Source organism: Dasypus novemcinctus, chromosome 13 (genome assembly GCF_030445035.2).
Source record: "Dasypus novemcinctus isolate mDasNov1 chromosome 13, mDasNov1.1.hap2, whole genome shotgun sequence".
NCBI lineage: Eukaryota > Metazoa > Chordata > Mammalia > Cingulata > Dasypodidae > Dasypus > Dasypus novemcinctus.
The window spans coordinates 75,680,102-75,700,774 of NC_080685.1; the positions used below are offsets into that span (position 1 = coordinate 75,680,102).

At 36.7% G+C, this 20,673-nt stretch overlaps 1 protein-coding gene across 2 annotated transcripts in view; it reads right to left on the minus strand.

Moving 5' to 3' along the window:
- Positions 1-9,259: 9,259 nt before the first annotated feature.
- UCHL5 (ubiquitin C-terminal hydrolase L5) overlaps positions 9,260-20,673 on the minus strand; it is a 66,420-nt gene continuing 55,006 nt past the window's right edge. For both annotated transcript variants that reach the window (XM_004484486.5, XM_004484485.5), the window contains exon 11: positions 9,260-15,333. In XM_004484486.5, the coding sequence (XP_004484543.2) occupies positions 15,289-15,333 (45 nt within the window). In that variant the 3' untranslated portion in view covers positions 9,260-15,288. The remainder of the gene's footprint in view (positions 15,334-20,673) is intronic.

Genomic DNA, 20,673 nt, shown 5'->3' on the forward strand with positions numbered 1-20,673 from the left:
CAAACAAGTAAGATCCCCTGTTTTCCAATCTAATGGGACTCTCGACCTTTATAAAACTGCATGTCATGGTTTGCAATGATGTAACTGTGTGATTAGATGAATCATGTCTCTTTACCCCACTGAATAGTAAGCTCCATGAAGACAAAAATCATGTTTGTTGTTTTTGTTATTATATGCCCAGAACCTCAACTAGTGTCTGACAGTATTTGTTCAATAAATATTTATTAAGTGACTTGATCCAGAGGGCAGTGTCTAGCACTACAACCTGACAAATATCTTTAGTTTTAATCCATTCAAATCAATGCCCCTCCTTATCGATGGAGTAACCTAATAGTGGAAAAGTATTGGAAATAAGATTTCGGCTTTCCTCTGCACCTATGTTTTTGAGTGATATCGTCTGAGAAACCAACATGTCTTAATATTTAAAGAGCTATTACAAATGAATAATAAAAATATTAACACATCAAAAGAAAAATGGGCTAAATATTCACTAACAAAGAAATACAGGGAAGCAGTTGTGGTTCAACTGATAGAGCCATATGGAAGGTCCAGAGTTCAAATACCCAGGGCCTCCCGACCCATGTGGTAAGCTGGCCCACATGTGTGCTGCTGGGCGCAAGGAGTGCCGAGCCACACAGGGGTGTCCTGCATAGGGCTGCCCCACGCACAATGAGTGTGCCCCGCAAGGAGAGCCACCCTATGTGAAAGAAAGCACAGCCCACCCAGGAGTGACACCACATGCACGAAGAGCTGATGCAGCAAGATGACACGACAAAGAAAGTGACACAGTTTCCCAGTGCTGCATGACAAGAATGCAAGTAGACACAGAAGAACACACAGCAAATAGACACAGAGAGCAGACAACAGGAGGTAAGGGGAGAGAAATAAAATAAAATAGATCTTTAAAAAAGAAATACAGGCAGCGGACTTGGCCCAGTGGTTAGGGTGTCCGTCTACCACATGGGAGGTCCGTGGTTCAAACCCCAGGCCTCCTTGACCCATGTGGAGCTGGCCCATGTGCAGTGCTGATGCACGCAAGGAGTGCCCTGCCACGCAGGGGTGTCCCCTGCATAGGGGAGCCCCACACACAAGGAGTGTACTCTGTAAGGAGAGCTGCCCAGCGTGAAAGAAAGTGCAGCCTGCCCAGGAATGGCACCGCACACACAGAGAGCTGACACAACAAGATGACACAACAAAAAGACACAGATTCCCGTGCAGCTGACAACAGAAGCAGAAAAGAAGATGCAGCAAATAGACACAGAGAACAGACAACCGGGATGGGGGATGGCGGAAGGGGAGATAAATAAATAAATAAATCTTTTAAAAAAAGAGAAAAGAAAAAAGAAATACAGGGAAGCAGACTTGGCCCAGTGGATAAGCCGTCCGTCTACCACATGGGAAGTCTGTAGTTCAAACCCCGGGCCTCCTTGACCCATGTGGAGCTGGCCCACATGCAGTGCTGATGCGTGCAAGGAGTGCCCTGCCATGCAGGGGTGCCCCCGCGTATGGGAGCCCCACACACAAGGAGTGTGCCCCATAAGAAGAGACGCCCAGCGCAAAAAAAGTTCAGCCTGCCCAGGAATGGTGCCACACACACAGAGAGCTGATGCAGCAAGATGATGCAACAAAAAAAGAAACAAAGATTCCCATGCCGCTGACAACAGAAGCGGACAAAAAGAAGAACATGCAGCAAATGGACACAGATAACAAACAACTAGGGTGGGGGCGGCGGGTGGGAAGGGGAGATAGATAAAAATAAATCTTAAAAAAAAAAAGAAATACAAATGAACATTAAACACATTAAAAAAAAAAAGAGTAACTTTCCTAGTAATCAAGGAACATGGAATCACAAAGAATACAACCACTGTGGAGATAAAAACTACATGTAGGCGGCAGAATTGGCCCAGTGGTTAGGGCGTCCGCCTACCACATGGGAGGTCTGCGGTTCAAACCCCGGGCCTCCTTGACCCATGTGGAGCTGGCCCATGTGCAGTGCTGATGCGCGCAAGGAGTGCCCTGCCACGCATGGGTGTCCCCCGCGTAGGGGAGCCCCACACGCAAGGAGTGCGCCCCATAAGGAAAGCCGCCCAGCGCAAAAGAAAGTGCAGCCTACCCAGGAATGGTGCCACACACACGGAGAGCTGACACAGCAAGATGAAGCAACGAAAAGAAACACAGATTCCCGGTGCCGCTGATAAGGATAGAAGTGGTCACAGAAGAACACACAGCGAATGTTCACAGAAAGCAGACAACCAGGGTGGGGGCGGAAGGGGAGAGAAATAAATAAATCTTTAAAAAAAAAAAACTACATGTATTTTAATATTTTATTGAAATTATTATTTTTAAACAATTAAGTACTACTAGCAAACCTCAAAAGCTTTTATATTGTAGAAATGACACAGATGGAATTCCAGGTCTAGTAATGGAGTAATAGTGGACTAAATCTCCCACTTACAACAACTTAAAAAACAACAACAACCCACACACAGATGAAATAGTTAAAAAGAAATGTTATTACAAGAACAAAGAACAAACAGGAAGGAATTTCCACGCCAGAAGAGAAAAGAACAACCTAGAGAGATAAAGAATATGAAAGATGTTTTTGCCTTAAGAACATCTGCCAAACATGAAAATTTAAACTTTCAATTTTTACGACCTCTCAAGTCAACAGGAATAGAAATTAAATCCCTATCCCTCAAAGAATAAGAGCCCTGTTGGAGGCACCCCCAAAAAAGCCTGGGACCCCAAAAGTCTACCGCCTCAGATAAGGGAGAACTTGAACCTTTGCATACATAGTCTTGCAGCCCGAGGCTGCCTCATCTGGATAGACCAGGAACTCTTAGGTCTTCCATGTGACTCAAGGTTATCCCACACCAGCAGAGCCTTTAGGAATGGCATAATAATCTTCTCAGGAAGACGTTACCTTTATCTTACACCTCAAAGTATTCCAAAAAATAATATTCCCAGTACAATTAGATAACAAGGTACACGAACACACATACAGACAGATGACTTGTGCAAGAACTAACAGAAACCACACAAAGGATACAAAAACAGATCCACTAAGACATCATATATTGGAAACATGAGACTCATATTGTGGCAGTATAACCTTAGTATCAAAACCCAGGCAGCCCACTTGACATAGATGTGCAATGGACACAATCAATCCAATGTCCACAGAGAAAATGTGGAATGGGTGTGGGAAGGGTAGCCATGGTGGCTGCTGGGTTTGGGGAATAGGAGGAAGAGATGAGATGTGGAGGTGTTTTCGGGACGAGGAGATGTCCTGGGTGGTGCTTCACGGACAATTACGGGACATTGCAGATCCCCCCAGGGCCCACTGGATGGAACGTGGGAGAGTGTGGGCTATGATGTGGACCATTGACTATGGGGTGCAGTGATGCTCAGAGATGTACTTACCAGGTGCAATGGATGTGTCATGATGATGGGAGAGAGTATTGCTGTGGGGGGAGTGGGGGTGGGGGCGGTGGGGTTGAATGGGACCTCATATTTTTTTAATGTAATTTTTAAAAATAAATAAATAATTAAAAAAAAAAAAATCCAGGCAGTATCACTCACAAAATAGATACAAAATTCCTTTTACAAAATTAGCAGATTCTAGTCATATACAAGAATACATGCTAAAACTGTATCAAATTGGGTCCATTTAAGGAAGCAAGGTGGTATAGCATAGAAATTATACTTGTTGAAATCAGAAAATCAGAAATAACCAGGCATTTAATGGGTAAAACTCTTCCTTCCACAAATGTATGGACATGCTTCAGTAGGTACTTGCTTATATTATTATATCTGCACTTCTATTGTTGACCATTCCCTTTTGACTAACTCCTTCTTGCTTTAGATATAGAGGTTTGATATTATTGATGAATTCCAAAAGGAAATATTGGATTATGTTTGTAAACTGGCCTTTTCCTCTGGGCATATTAGATTATATTGTGCCAGTGGGGCATTGAGTCCCCACCCCTTGGTGGGTGGGAACTCACAGATAAAAGACATAGCAAAATAAAACCTTTATTTTATAAAGGTTTATAAAAACCTACCAATTTCTGGTATTTTGCATCAGCACCCCTTTGACTGACTAATACAGAGATGTTCATAAAAGTTTAATATATTCCATTATTTTACAGCAGATGTTGCAAGTGCAGACTTTTGGGTCCAGTATCTGTGGTGTTTTAAAGAAGTTGACACCAACATTTATAAATTAGTATAAAATACTTGGATTTATTGAAAAACTAGACTATCTGTCAATATTGGGCCCATATTTCCACCTGGCAACAATCAGCTATGGCTGAGGAATGCTGCCCCCTTTAGATGGGATGTCTATCTTCATTTTGCCATCAGTTTCTGCCACTCTGGCCTAATTGCACTTGCTATTAGTCTTTGTGCATGTTCTTCCCTCCACCTTTTAGAGAAAACTTGAGAGAAACAGAAAATATTTGTTGTCTTATCTCGCAGATGAGGGGGAAAAAACTGGACAAAGAGGAACCCACATGTTAAGAAAAATAAAGGAAAGCACATATATATGTGAAAGTGAAGAATATCACTCTGTTTAGTAGACTAATACCTGGTCAGCTTCACTCCTTTATAGTACCTGCCTGGCCCGTAGGTATTTGTGACCTCTAGGTTATAGTCACATCCAAATGGCCAGGAACAATCTGCCTCTTTCTAGTGACTTTATTTATGTTCTGATCTGTTACGTATTGATCTTTTCATTTAATTTTTAGAATACAAACTTATTTCCCCAGCTTCTAAGTTTCTTGGAGACCTCTCAATAGCCTCCAAATGCTGATAAATCTTTGAAGTTGCAATTTCTACTTAGTATCTATCTTGAACCTAAAGTGAAATCCACCTAACCCCTGTGACAGTTTGAGATTATTTTATGAATCCCCCAAAATGAGAAAGATTACATTTGTAAACTAATCTGTTCTTCTGGATGTGATATCCTTTGATTGCCTTAAATTCAGCTGAGATATCTTTGATTTGATTTACTGTTAAGATTAGGCTTTCAGATTTTACTATGTTAGAGGGCATGACTCAGGTTGAGTCTGAGCCCCTTTGCTGGGTCTGATGTAAAACAGACACTCAAGAAGGAACAGGGGAGGAGAGAGAACTTTGTTATTTTTTATCCTGGAGCACCAGGGAGAGATAAGCCAGTTTGCAGCTGACCTTGGGTAGATACCAGAATAGATGAGGCTGATAAAGAAGACCGAGAAAGGAATGAGTCCTATGCCAGTAGTGAGATGAAGTCCTGAGAGACAAGCTCTATGCCTGCCTACAGCTGAGATCAGCTGAGGAAGAAGCTGGGCCCACAAAGCCTCGGAGAAAGAGGAAGCCCAGAGGGGAAGGCTGAAACCCAGCAGAGATCACCCGCCATCTTCCTTCAACACATGACAGCTGACTTTGGTGAGAAAGCACCTCTTATGGTACCTTGAGTTGGACTTTCCACAGCCTTCAGATTGTAAGATTTTATCCCAAATAAATACCCTTTATAAATGCCAATGGATTTCTGGCACATTGCATCGGCATCCTTTTGGCAGACTGATACACGCCCCGCCCCCATTTCTCTTTTCTTCCCTTGTCCCCCTCACTCCCCAAAAGAAGCTGTTACTGAATCTGAACAACAAAAAAATGTTGACAGAAATGTTTACACTGTGACCACAGAATATTTGTGTCTCAAGTGGAAGTTGATTCTTGTAAACATTTGTTTAAACTATATAAACATTATTGCTGCATGTGGGGCAAACTTGTCTTATTTAAACTGTTTTGTCTAATGCACTGTAACAGTCACTTATCATAACGTTGTCCTGCTGTTTGGTGAAATTATCACCAATGAAAATTATAATCCCACGAAGTTAAAACCCAGCCCAAACGTGTAGAATAGTTTGGGAAATGTGGTACAAAGCAGGACCATGTCTTTTAATGTATGTATACCCCAAAAATAGCACTGGGCTTGCTCAGAATAGATGCTTAATAAATATCTTTTCACTGAACAGATGGAAGGATGAATGGATGGATGGATGGATAGATGAACAAGCAGATGCTCAAAATGATGCTCTTTTCAATCATCTTTATCTTTGCCTCTTCTGTTACAATAAAGGGAATTATGTGGTGTTTTTAACAGGGTTTCTGTTATGACATTTAATTATGCTAAAATATATAATTCAGCATTTTTAAAATGGTCATTCTATCACTAGGCCCCACACTGTTCTACATTTATTTAAAGACATGTTTGGAAAGGAACTGATATTCTTTTTTGTGAATATATTTGGGAAAAATCTATCAATGTGTGTACAAATGACAAAATACCAAATTGGAGATGCAGTGTCAGATTAACACTGTTTATACTATCTTTTACTTATCATACTACATCCAAGTTTAAAATTAGCAAACGAATTGCTTCAAGACATACATATGTGAATAAATTTATAAGGTTGTCTGTTGAAGAAAAAATAGATTCTCAAACAATAGGGCTAATAGTTGAGAAAATGTGACCATATGTTTTCAAACATTTAAGTGAGTTTTTAAAAAAGCAAGAAGCCTGGCTTCTTGCTTCTTGTTTAGAATTAATCATGAGAGAGAGAACAAGTGAGGCCCAGATGTGGGTGCATCTAATGCAATGAAATTTTAATAGAGAAATATTTATTTTTCGGGCTAGTCATATAAACAGATGTGAAAGCCACCTGTTTGCTCTATACATGCTACTTGAAAATTATAACAAAGGACAAAGTACATTTCAGCAGATAAAAGAACATAAGCCAAGATCACACAAGTAATTATTAGCATAGCAGGACCAGAACCCCATTTCTCCTAAGACCATGTCCAGTAGTCTGCCTTCCAATATATTGAAATATGGGGTTACAATTTGTGAATAAAATAGTGTTTTAGTTCCTGGGCTGTTCAAGCAAATACCATGCAACAAATCAGCTTAAACAATGAACAGGTGCTGCTTTCTCTTAAGAGGACTATGGTATTCTGGGACCTGCTGCTGGGCGATACTTGGTCCTTAGTTTGTCACATGGCAAGGTACACGGAGGCATCTCCGTCTTCTCTTCCAGGCTCTTCCAGGCTCTGTTGGTGTTCAGCTTTTGACTGATCCCTCTGTGGCTTGCTCTCAGTGTCTGAATTTCATTCTGCTTATAAAGGACTTCAGTAATAGGACTAAAACCCAGCCTGATTGAAGTGGGCCACACCTTAACTGAAGTAACCTCATCAAAAGGTCCTACTTACAATGGGTTCATGCCTACTGGAATGGATTAAGCTTAAGAAAATGTTTTTCTGGGGTACATACGGCTCCATATCACAAATAGTATGCACAAAATTCAGTGCCTTAAATATGATGTAGCTGTTTTTTGGGTGTTTTTTTTTTAAAGATTTATTTCTTTCTCTCCTCCTTCCCCCCCCACCCTGGTTGTCTGTTCTCTATGTCTATTTGCTGTGTCTCCTTTGTCCGCTTCTGTTGTCAGCAGCATGGGAATCTGTATTTCTTCTTGTTGCGTCATCTTGTTGTGTCAGCTCTCCGTGTGTGGGGCTCCATTCCTGGGCAGGCTGCACTTTCTTTCATGCTGGGCAGCTCTCCTTACGGGGAGCACTCCTTGCGCATGGGGCTCCCCTACGTGGGGGACACCCCTGCGTGGCAGGGCACCCCTTGCACACATCAGCACTGCGCATGAGCCAGCTCCACATGGATGACGTAGTTTTTAACACTAGCAAGAAAGTATTTCATAGAGTGGCAGTAGAGCCTAGAGTGACCACGTTACTCATAGAGGCATAATGAGGATACTTAAGTTGGACCACCATTGTTTTTTATTGCAAATGCTAATTCAAGTAAATTCCTGCCGGAAATCTGAAAAAGTAACTGCATCACTCAAAGTGTTCATGTTAGCAGACAAGCCACTCCAATAACAATTCTGTGCACTTTAAGAGAAAAACTTCCCACATTGTAATAAGTGCAGAGCATTCCAACATTGTAAATTAGATATAGACTATTTCAGGCATAAGAAATTAAGAAAGGTCATAATGGCAACATTAGAATAGAAACACTGACTCCTATTTATAGGTGTTAACATCTGTTATAGGAAACACTCCCTTGACTTACAGACAGTTTAAAAAGTTAGACTAAGGATCTTCTACACATGGCATCATAAAGAAGAGAGATTGGGATAAAACTAAAATCGAGTAAGTATAAACATATTCAAAAACATTTGTTGACAGGAGATGGGAAGGAGGAAATTTTCCACCAGAAAAGTGTTACTTAGGGAGTTTAAAACGTTTTCATTGTCTCTCCAGCAATGTGTAAGAGAGAGGATGTAGTAACAATTTGCCCGGTGAGGTGGGTAGTGTATCAGACAGACTTGGTTGGTGTCTAGTATGGCAAACCATGTCACAGGCTACCAGAGTCAGTATCTCTTTAAAAAATAATTTCCTTTGGACTAGTTCTTTAGTCAACCAACCTATGGGCCTTAATTTGGTTTCCTCAATAAGTTAATCCGCCAGATACAGAATGTATGTTGATAGGCTGATAGGAATGTCTGGTCTGCTTGGCAGTTATAATTATAAAGTAAATTAATAAATTATATTTCAGATGTACATTAGTCTTCTGCAAGTTTTATTACATTGGCTCAACTATCCAAAGCTTTATTACCCCCAATGTGTGTATTCTCAGTGCCTCAAATAATAAACTGAAAGGGCAGATCTTGGACTCTAGTAAACTCACTAGGAGACACAGCCTGTGAGACTCAACCTAGACAGTTCATTACCCTCTAATCAAAAGCATTTTAATTATCAGCCCTCAGGGAGCCATCGAATCCCAGAGCTCATGTTTACCATTTACTCTACACATACCTAAATATTAATAACCCTAAGAGAGAAGAGAGAAAAAAGAAACGGAAGAGTGGGAGGGAAGGAGAGAAGGAAATAGAAATGAGAAAAAGAGTAGGAGTAAGGATTCAGGAGCCTGTTAGCTTGAGTTTGAATCCTAGGTCTACTTGGGCAAGTAAATTTGGGTAAGTTACTTACTAAATCTCATCTTTAAGGTGGGGAAATAGCAGTATCTAGTTAATCTTATGAGTATTAACAGAGTACATATACAAAACTACTGAGAACAGTGCTTGGCACTGTAAATTGTTTTGTTATTTTATCCCTAATTATCCTAGATATTACACTTTTGCATTTTGTTACTGAGATTGTAAAAATCCTAAAATAAATTTTAATGCATAAAATAAGTAAAAGCACAATATTCATGATTATGAAAGTAATATTTATTTCCATAAACATAAAAATAATGAATGAGGTTATGCTTCTTACATTTTAATGTGCATATGAATTAACTAGGCATCGTGTTAAAATGCAGATTCTGATTCCATCAGTCTGGGGTAAGACTTGAGATTCTGCATTTCTAACATCACTGCATTCTTCCCAGTGACAATACCACTGGTCTGGGGGCCACACTTTGAATAGTTAGACTACAGATGGCTTGATTCAAAGGGAAAACATAACTCAGAGGAAAAAAAGGAAAGGTAATTATTATCAAATGAAGATACTATTTACCTTATAGGATAGTTATGAGGATAAAATGAAGTAATATTGCTTAAATGTAAGAATGGCTACCACATAACAAGAACTTCATAGTCAATAGAAATTATTATTGCCAGAAAGGGATTATAAATATGCCTTAGTTGGCATAATGTAGATATTAGTCAAACATTATAGACATATTTTTTAAGCTGAATCTGCTTCATTCATATTTTGTTAACTGAATTCAGGGAGCATCTTGTAAAGAAATTCTGACTTGTTATGAGACTAACTGGCTCATTTATTGATATGCTTATTATTTTTTAAAACACAAAGTAATATATTCTGGTAGGAAAAAGATTCAATCATCTTGGAAATATATAAATTGAAAAGAGAAAGTTCCCCCACTTCAACCTTCCACTCTTAAGCCTGAGGGTAGACACAATGAAGAACTTAGTGTGATACTTCCAAATATTTTTGTACTATTATATAAACACATATAGGTTTTCTTCAGAAAATGCACTCATACTACATTACTGTAATGCAACTTTCATTTCCTTCAGAAATACATCAGATATCCATCCTTCCATGTTAATGTACAGAAATCTTCTTGTTCTTTTCAGTGATTGTATAGCATTCCAACATGCCATTACTTATTTAGCCATTCCCTATTGCTGTGCTTTTAGATTGTCTCCAACTACTCACTATTACAAATAATGCTATGATGAAATTCCTCATATATATAATATATACTTGCATAGTTATGTGAAATGAATAGTTCTGTAATATGATTCCAAAAAGTGGAGCTGCTGTGCAAAAGGATATGCACTGTCTAGATTTTGAAAACAGCTAATTTGCCTTTCAAAATCAAGGCATCATCAGAGATGCTTTCTCACCAAAAATTGTTTGCTCACAGATCCTGGAGTCCTGCCACGTGGCAAGGCAAGATGGCAGGTCCACCAGTCTCTCTCTACTTTCTCCTTGAGCTCAGCTGTGGGTGATCAGGCATCTCTCCTTGGGCCTTGACCTTTGAGCCTTTCAGGGCTTTTCTTTCTTTCTGCAGTGGTAAGTGAACATGGAGAATTGTCTCTCTCACAAAGCAGGGTCAAAATGGCAGAACTCTTTTTTTCTGAGTCTCTTCTTTCTCAGTCTATATAAGACCCAGCAAGAAGATGGAGACCTAACCTGGGTCATGCCCACTGTCACAGTCCAATCAAAAGCCCTAAAGTGCTCAATCAAGTGATCTAATCAAAGGTCACTTAACTGAATTTAATGCATCAAAGGACCCCACACCCAAAGGAATGGATTAATTAAAAAACAATCTTTTCTGGGATTCACAAAATTCAAACCATTACAGGAAGCTCTATCTCCAAATAATAACCATTTCCCATATTTTTTCTAGTAATTTCATTGTTTTAGTTTTAATATATACATTTTTAATTATAATACAGTATCAAATCAAATTGTTTTAAAATATACACCTGCATACTTTTTCCTACTTATTTTATGGCTTAGTAATACATATTATTATTATTAGAAAGGGTCAGAGAGGTATATTACGTGTAATATCTGGATAATCTAAAAGCATATAAGCCAGTAACCCTAGATTTTTGCATATGACTTTTATTCAACCTCTTTTCATGAACAATTTTAACTATCACACATTATTACAAATTAATACTCTGAGTTATTGTATGTTCGTTCTGCTCATACGCAGTCCATCTATGAAAGTGTTGATTCAGTACTACAGAGAAAAAAAGTCCCTTTATTTAGGTATCTGAATTTTTGAAATGCATCATCTTCTAATAAGTGACATTCCTTGCTCATCCTATCAAACCTCACCTCCTGCAAAACTTTTGCCCTCCCTTTTTTTACACTTTTTCTACCTGAAAAATTAGACACTTGTTTATTGTCAATCATGCATGAGGGCAATAGATTTATCTCATTCACCACTGTATTTCTAGAATCTAGAACTCAGATTTATATTGAATAAGTTACCAAAGAAAGAGTTTTTAATAAGTTAATATAAATTAATATAACCAAGTCAAAAACAGAAAGTACTAGCTATGCTAGAAGTGGTAATCTGTACCTGTCAGTCATTAAATTTAGGCCAGTTAACTATGTGTTGAGGAAAAGGAGAAATTAAAGTATATTGGTTTGATCTAGGAATTACTTTACCTTAAATTGTGAAATCTTACCCAAAAATCAAACTATCCAGCTTGCCTATTTTATTTTTATGCTTTACTTTTTACTACTGGGGGCTTGCTAAATACATTAGAACATATCTATATAATGGAAAATTAAGGAACCATTAAAGAAGAGATGATACCAGTATATTTATTGATATAAGAAAAAAGCATGCAAGAAAATATTGAATTGTATGATCCCATTTTCATAAAAAGAAAATGTTTACATATTCTATGGAAAAATATAAACCAAAACACTAAATAATGGGATTAGATTGGATTTTTAAATTTTTTTCTTCTGAATTTTCTCACTTCTCTAAAATAAACATATATTACTTATGCAAGGAAAAATTGGTTTAATGTAGAATAATGATTGAGTGTACTTGCACTCAGCAAGCTTTCCAACCCACTTTCCTAGTCCTTACTTATTAACACATAAATTTTATAAAGTTATTTTTTAAATGTCAAAATATAACATTTAACTCTTATTAACAGTATCTTTTGATAAGTTTTTAAAAATTTTTTGATTAACTTACATTGGATCTTTCCTTTTATAATTATTGCTTTCTGTGACCTAAGAAACTTTTGGCTACCCCCAAGACATACAGATAGTCTCCTATGTTTTCCTCTACAAAGCTTGATACTTTAGCTGTTACACTTAAGTCTATGATCCATCTCAAATAAAGTTTTATGCATAGTGTGAGGTAGAGGGTCAAGGTTCATTGTTTTTCCATTTGGATATTGCATAACTTTGGCTTCATTAGTTAAAAAGACTTCTCTTTTCCTTCTGGATTACTTTGTCACCTTTGCCAAAAAGTTAAGTGACTATATAAATGTAGGTCAATTTCTGGGTTCTCTCTTTTATTTCATTGTTGTTAGTCGTTATGCCAGTCCCATATCGTTATCAGATTTTGTTTATGTTTGGCTATGTTGCAGAAATGAATTTCAAGAGCATGTGGGGTGAGTTAGGCCAATAATTTACCCAGGTAGGCAGGGAAGAGAAATGGGAGAAAATAACAGGGCAGGGGTCCCAGGTAGAGAGTAAGGAGCTGAAAAGTGATAGAAGGCTGATTTACAGGATACAATTTCCCATTATAGGTTATAAATGCCCAGATTTTACTTGCGTCATGATTCAAGCGGGGAAGAAGGCAGCTGGAGTCCAGGTCTAGAGGCAAGAGAGCACACAAAAGTGCAAACTCAGGTCCAGCATTGCTTTTTAAACTGCTAATTATCCTACCCCTTTACTAATGGCAAGGGAGGAGTTCCAGCTGTTTACTGCTTTGATTGCTTATTTCCCCCATTACTCTCCCAGGAGCAACCAATGATAAAGTCCTTAGGGAATATCCAGGTTTCTCCTGGTTTCCAGAGGAAGTCTTTTTCTGAGTGGCAGAATCTTGGGGAGGGTCTTCCAGCAGCCATCTTGGGGTTCCTGATGTCCATGTGGACTTCTTGCCAGGCTCCAGATCCATCTATTAATTCCCTATCTTATTAGCCTGTTTCAATACTGTTTGGATTACTCACATACTTAATGGTTATTATATACTCCTTGGACTGTTTAATAAAATGTAAGTCTCTATAAAAGAAGGCATACAAATTAAGCTGAAATAAATGAATAGGATCAGGATGAACCTAAAATAATCCTTAGGAAACCATTTTTTTTTAAACCGTATCTTGGCTTTGAAAATAATCCATAAATATGATCATATCCAAAGCAAAATATATATTTTCCAAATAAACTGAGAAGCTAATTTTTCTATATTACCACCTTCAATTAAAATTATATAAACAGGAAAAAATATTTCAATTTCCCACCAGCCTTTCCCACATTAGTTCTCAGTCATTTAATAATACCAAAATGTAGAAAAGTTTAAAATAACCCTTACAAAGTCATGTATTGAAGCTGGAAGATGGGTATGCATTTTCTCTACATGTGCTTAGCTTTTCCATAATAAAAGCTAAAAAGTAACATGCTAACTTCAGAAATGTGCTTGGTGAAAAAAGAAGTGGATTATTTCATTCATGAAAAGAAGTTTTATAAAATTTCCTTGAAAATTCAAGTTAGAAAAGATTAGGAGCATGAACATAATATTATGTTATAAAATAAAAACAAAGCAACTGCCAAAAGCAGTAATAAACGTCATTGTGAGCAAACTGTACATGGCTCTTGGAAACTATTGGGCTGTGCTAATTTCGTTCAAATTGGCATAGAAGGATGTGGTGGTTTGAAGCTATGTACTCCAGAAAAACATGTTCTTAAATTTAGTCCATTCCTGTGGTTGTGAACTCTTGTAAATAGGACCTTTTGATGAGTTTACTTCAGTTAAGGTGTGGCACAGCACAATGAAGATGGGTCTTAATCCTATCACAGGATTTACAGGAAAGGTCACAAAGCCACGGGGAGAAGCCAGAAGCAGAAGATCAACAGAACCTGGAAAATAAAAGAAGCCAGGAGACACTACCATGTGTACTGCTATATGATAGAAAAGTCAAGGACCAAGGATCGCAGGCAGGCAGTCACAGAATGTCACCGTCTTCTAGGAGGAAGCACCTCCTCGATGATACCTTGATTTTGGACTTCCAGCCTCAAAACTATGAGCCAATAAATTCCCACTGTTTAAGCCAACCTATTGCTTTCGGTATTTGTTTTGGCAGCCAGGAAACAAAAACAAAGGATTTCCCCACTCCTTTTGTAAAGCAGAGAGTCTGTGAATTATCAAATCTCCAAATATTTTTTTTTTTTATAAACAAACTGTTTATAAAAAAAAAAAATCTTGAAAAAATGTTGCCAAACTGAGTATCACAAAATTTTTAAAGATTTAAATTTGTCCTTAACCTGAAATTTTGCTTTGAGGCAATAATAATGAATATTGATATGAACACTGAAATAATTCTATAGTAAATAAATAAATAACCCCAAACACTTGAAGAAAGTTTGCTAAAATAAAATTGGGATGTTTATTACCTTTTTTCCTGGCAGCAATGAAAATCACTAGAAATTGTACTTTTATCCTTTTCAGTTGATCAGCATTAAAATCACTTTTTCAAATACTTGATATAGAAGATAAACAAAATTCAGTTTTAAAATCTTCAAAACATGTAGGTATCAAAGATAAAGATATTGATTTTTTTTCCATTAATGATGACAAGAAACAAGAAATTCAATTTAAACAAGATCTGACATTTATAAATTTTAAGTATTTAACTGAAACTTAAAAGATCAAAAGATTAATTAGAACAATTACAGATAAAGTATATCATTTGTGCATTTTCTAGGTTCACTGCATTAGTAAAATATCCAGAGAGAAGGAACAGGAATTCTCAGGTACAATGTCAAATAATGGAATTTGAGCAAACAACTCTTAACATCACTTTTATTTAATATGCACTACATGCACATGATGCAGGTAGGGAAAGTTTATGAATCCATGCATTAAGACAAGACAGACGGGTATGACCGCCAAACGTGCACTAGGCCAATTAGGATGTTGCTCAAAGTTTTTTATACTTAATGGTTTCCATGAAAATAAATGCAGAAGCAGAAATCTGTACACATTCCAAAGAATCTTCTTCATTTGGTTTCCTGAGCTTTCTTTGCATTCTGTTTTTCTTTTGCCTAGAAATTGAAGATAGTGTTTTATGAAATCTTTAAAGTATGTTTCAGACCATATTAAAATACAATGTCTAAGAGGGAATTTTCAAGACTAAAGGTTTGAAAAGCAATGTTCACAAGATTTCTAATGCATTATATTTTATAGCTTAAGACTTGTAGCAAACTACTCCTTAACAATCACGTAGTTATGCTCTGCCCTCAATAAGAAAGAAATCTGTTTGGTTTGTCATTCTTTCTTTTTTCCCTTTATTAGAGAAATTGTGGGTGTGGAACATTTGTAAAATTGATAATAGCACATTTTAAAAATTGTACTAGTAACTATAGCCTGAGGTTCAACTTAGGGTTCACTGTTTTTATTCCTTCTTACTTTCTTTTTTATTATTATTTTTTTTTTAGAAGGTACTGGGGATTGAACCCAGGACCTTGTACATCAGAAGCAGTCATTCAACCATGAGCTACACCTGCTCCACGGTTCACTGTTTTTGTAGTGTAGTTTATGGACTTTTACATTTTTATTCTGTTACCATAAATACAGTCTAACATTTCCCTTTTTAATCACTTTCAGATATATATTTCTTATTTGAAGGTGAAATGCATTATTATAATTGTAATCATTTAAACATATATAATCGTTCATTCCATAAAGTCACATCTTCCAAAACAATACATTATATGATATCTGCACACTTTTCATTCAAATAGGGTATAAGCAAAGTCCTACTTAGGTTCTTCATATCTGAACTATGGATAAATGATTTTAACGTAACACGCATAAAAGGATTATGTGTCCTTTGGTGTCAATAAAATTTACTAATACCACTTTAAAAAGTTTTCACACATTATTTAATTTCCTCCTCATAACAATTACATAGCTTCAATATGGTAATTATTTTTATTCTTTGCAGATAAAAAAGCTGAAACTCACGGATGTTATCAAACTTGACCAAAGTCATACAGTTAGTGAACAGTAAAATCTCAACTACAGGTCAGAAGGCACATGTTCCATACCACTGCTGCTCAATGTACACACCAATGACCTGGGAATCCTGTTAAAAATGCAGACTGATTCAGTAAAATGCCTGAAATTCTGCATTTCTAACAAATGGGACCACACTTTGAGAAGCAAGATTTTATAGTACTAGAATACATGTTCTTTCTTTCCACATTGCCTCTTGATTCAGACAGGAACCAACAAATTAGGCTCTTGCTATTATATAATGAAAAAAACAACTTCCTTAGATAAAAAATAAGATATTTATAAAAACTACAATCTTTTTTATAATGTATTATCTAGTATGATAAGTGCTACGCCTTAGTTAATATATTAAGAGCAAATAAAGTTAAATGTGCCATATAACACAATAATAAAATTAATTGCTTCCATGAACAATTTTAACCAGCAAGCATTATTTGTAATTTGATATGTACACTATTTCTCATCCATTAATGCTAAACAAACACTATTTTCAAATAATGAAATACAATTCTATTTAGATATAATTTAAAGTAAAATAACTTCTTTCCTTACTGACCTCTGAATACACCAAACAGAATGTTTAGTAGAATTAAGGAAAAAATGAACTTACTGGTTTATGATATAAACTTGACAACATAATATAATTAAATCAGCAAAGACACATAATGCAGAGTAGCCATTTATTTACTAATCTGTATAATTCAGGTAAAATTAAGGGGTACATAAAATAAGTTAAAAACAATTACCACCATTAACAGAATATTTATTGAATCCTTTATAGATATAATCTCATATATAATTAGCAGTAACTGGAAGTAGATATGAATCCCATTTTAAAGAAAAGAAAATAGAGACTAAAAAAGTAACTGTGCTATTGTATGGGTAGGAAAGTGGTCAGAAAAGGAAAGTCTAAGGTTATGTATATTACTAGAAGGAAAGCTAAAAAATGTAACATGGCACTGTATTACATGGTGAAACCTCAGGTAAAACATAAATATAGGTGGTATTGCATATATAAGACTGTTTTTACAAAATATAAGTACAAATATACTCGAAAGAAGGAAAGAGAATAGCAGCTATTGTATGGCAAGGGAAACAGAGAGAGATTGAGAGGTGATGAGATTTGTTTTGTTTTTTGTTTTATTATTAATATTGGAATAATGAAAATGTTCCAAAAATGATTGAAGTGATAAATGCACAACTATGTGATTATACTGAATACCATTTTGTACACTTTACTGTACACATTAATACATATCATTTAAATTGATCTGTTAAAAAAGTTTCCAAATTTTCCAATCAATATTAATACATAGTATTAATAATAGGGTGGTTTATGGGAAAAAAATACACCAAATTTAATTTTTGGACCATAGTAGCAGTAATATCCCCCGCCCAGTTCCCAGTTGTCTGCTCTCTGTGTCCACTCGCTGTGTGTTCTTCTGTGACCACCTCTATCCTTATCAGCAGTACGGGGAATCTGTGTTTCTTTTTGTTGCCCTCATCTTGTTGTGTCAGTTCTCTGTGTGTGCGGCACCATTCCTGGGCAGGCTGCACTTTCTTTCGCACTGGGTGGCTCTCCTTATGGGGCGCACTCCTTGCACGTGGGGCTCCCCTACGCGGGGGACACCCCTGTGTGGCAGGGCACTCCTTACGTGCATCAGCACTGCACATGGGCCAGCTCCACACAGGTCAAGGAGGCCCGGAGTTTGAACCACGGACCTACCATGTGGTAGACAGACGCCCTATCCACTGGGCCAAGTCCACTTCCCAGCAGTAATATTTTGATGATATTCTTTCACAATTTAAAACAAATATTTCACAACAATGCAAGATATTGGTGGCCAGGTGATGTATGGGAATTCTGTACAATATGCATGCTTGCTGTGTATAAATACAACTTCTTTAATAAAAATAAATAAAACAAATAAATTGCTTTGGATTCCACATAGCAACTATCTATGATATTTACATTATGGTAGGCTATTGTTAAAAACGTGGAATAGACAATATTGCAAAATTACATATAAAGTCTGAGGTTAAAATTTTAGATGAATTATAAAATTAAGTAATGGAATCCAGTGATATTATTAATACTTTATATTTTAAGGAACAGTTGTGGTATATCGTACATGAAATTTTATAATTATAAACACTTAAGTTACCTCTTTAGCAGTTTTTATATAATGTAATATTTAATAAACTCATCAGATAGGGGTAGAAGTCTCAGATAACAAAAACACTTTCAGGCAAGAGATTTTTTTAACCTAACCTAGTTCATTATATAGCTATATGCCCTTGGGAAAATCAAAGTCTTCACCCTTTAATATTCTGTAATATGAAAAGAATTCTATGGCTCAAATACTTCCATGCCATGACAGGCTACAGACAACTTCTTCATTTACTTAGAAATATGATCCTGTCTAGGCTTGGCATTTAACACCATTGCCTAAAGCAGTCTCATCTTTTCTGTTTGGTTTCTTCCATCCTTTTCAAACTTTGTTCCCTTAACCTACTACCCTCCCTTAAAATAAAAAAAGATTCTAATTTAATAATCCATTTCTAATTCCACAGGTAATTTTCTTATAAATCTTACCAGTAAATGGTTACCACTATTAAAGTCTTTATAGTGTATATAATTATAAAAGCTAACCTTAAGTATTTTTATCTATTCTAGAATTTTCAGGCTCCTTTTGTAATGACATTTGCATTTATTACACAAAATGATAATTCAGTAAGATATAATATTTTTACAAAATAAGATGAACAAAAATAAATTTGTGTTAAAGAAGCTTATTTGTACAGATTAAGCATTTAATTCCAACCACAAATTTTAAATTTTATGTATATAAAATTTCAAGTGGTTGTAAAACTATTTAGGAGCTACCCTGTGTTCCCCATGTCTTTTCTGGCATTTAAGAGGATAATGCCATTCAACACATTCTAATTGCTTATTTATTCCTTTCCCCAAATACAGCTTAAGAGAGAAGAGTGGGTTGCTTGCTTTCTATTTTGGAGATGTAGGAAGAAAAACAAAAGATGTAGAATTTCTTTATTATGCTGGATATTAGGCCCTTATCAGATAAGTGGTTCCCAAATATTTTCTCCCATCAAGTAGGCTGCCTTTTTACTTTCTTGACAAACTCTTTTGAAGTACCAAAGTTTTAATTTTGAAGAGGTCCCATTTATCTATTTTTTCTTTTGTTGCTTGTGATTTGGATATAAAGTTGATAAAACCATTTCTGACTATAAGATCTCATAGATGCTTTCCTACATTATTTTCTAGGGGTTTTTATGGTCTTGACTCTTATAATTAGGTCTTTGATCCATGTTCAATTAATTTATGTAGAGGGTGTGAGATGGAGATCCTTTCTCATTCTTTTGGCTATGGATATCCAGTTCTCCCACCACTATTTGTTAAAGAGGCCATTCTGTCCCAGTTGAGTGGGCTTGGTGGCCTTGTTGAATATCAGTTGACTGTATATGCAAGGATCTATATCAGAACTTTCAGTTTGGTTCCATTGGTCAGTATGCCTATTCTTGAGCCAAAACCATGAAGTTTTGACCACTGTAGCTTTGTAGTATGTTTTAAATTAGGTAGCATAATTTCTCCAATTTCATTTTATTTTTCAGTATGTTTTTGGCTATTCACTTATGTTGAGTGAACATTTAGTGACAATATTTGTCACTGAAGGACAAATATTGCATGACCTCACTGATGTGACCTAAGCCTATTGAGCAGACTCACAGAGCTAGAGTGAGACAGAAAGGCTAGCAGGAGACAGAAAGGGAGTAGAGTGGGGTGAGCTGATGCTTAATATGAGCAAAACCCACAATGAGATGGAAGGAGAGGGTTTGGCAGTAGACCGGGGTTGATGGTGGTGAAGGGACAGGTGTGGGGTCAACAGTGCTGGAATGTGAGGGTGAACAGGGTAGAGGGTTGGGATGGACCATCCATGGAAATGAGGGAAGGACTGGAGGAATAGGTGTATTCTGGGGATCTGTAGGTCTGTGATTGAAACTACAATGGTGGGAATGTGGGTTTTTTGGCAAATATGGCAGGGAAGGGTCACTGGTGTGGGGCACTGGTGGTGAGGGGTCATATAGAAAGAGTGCACCTGGGCACTGGCACATGCTTTTGTGGAATATGAATGTGTTCATCTTGGCATAGGGTGTTATCTCAGTGGGTGGAGACCTACACAATAAACAAGAAAATATTAAACTCCCATTCTGGGAAGTCCTGCTACGTTCTCAAATAGAGGGGCAAAAACATCTCAAGTACATAGGCAGTGCCTAATAAAAGAAAACAGAACAGTATGTCAAGTCTTCAATATTAATGCATATAACTATGAGACTTCTTCAAAAAT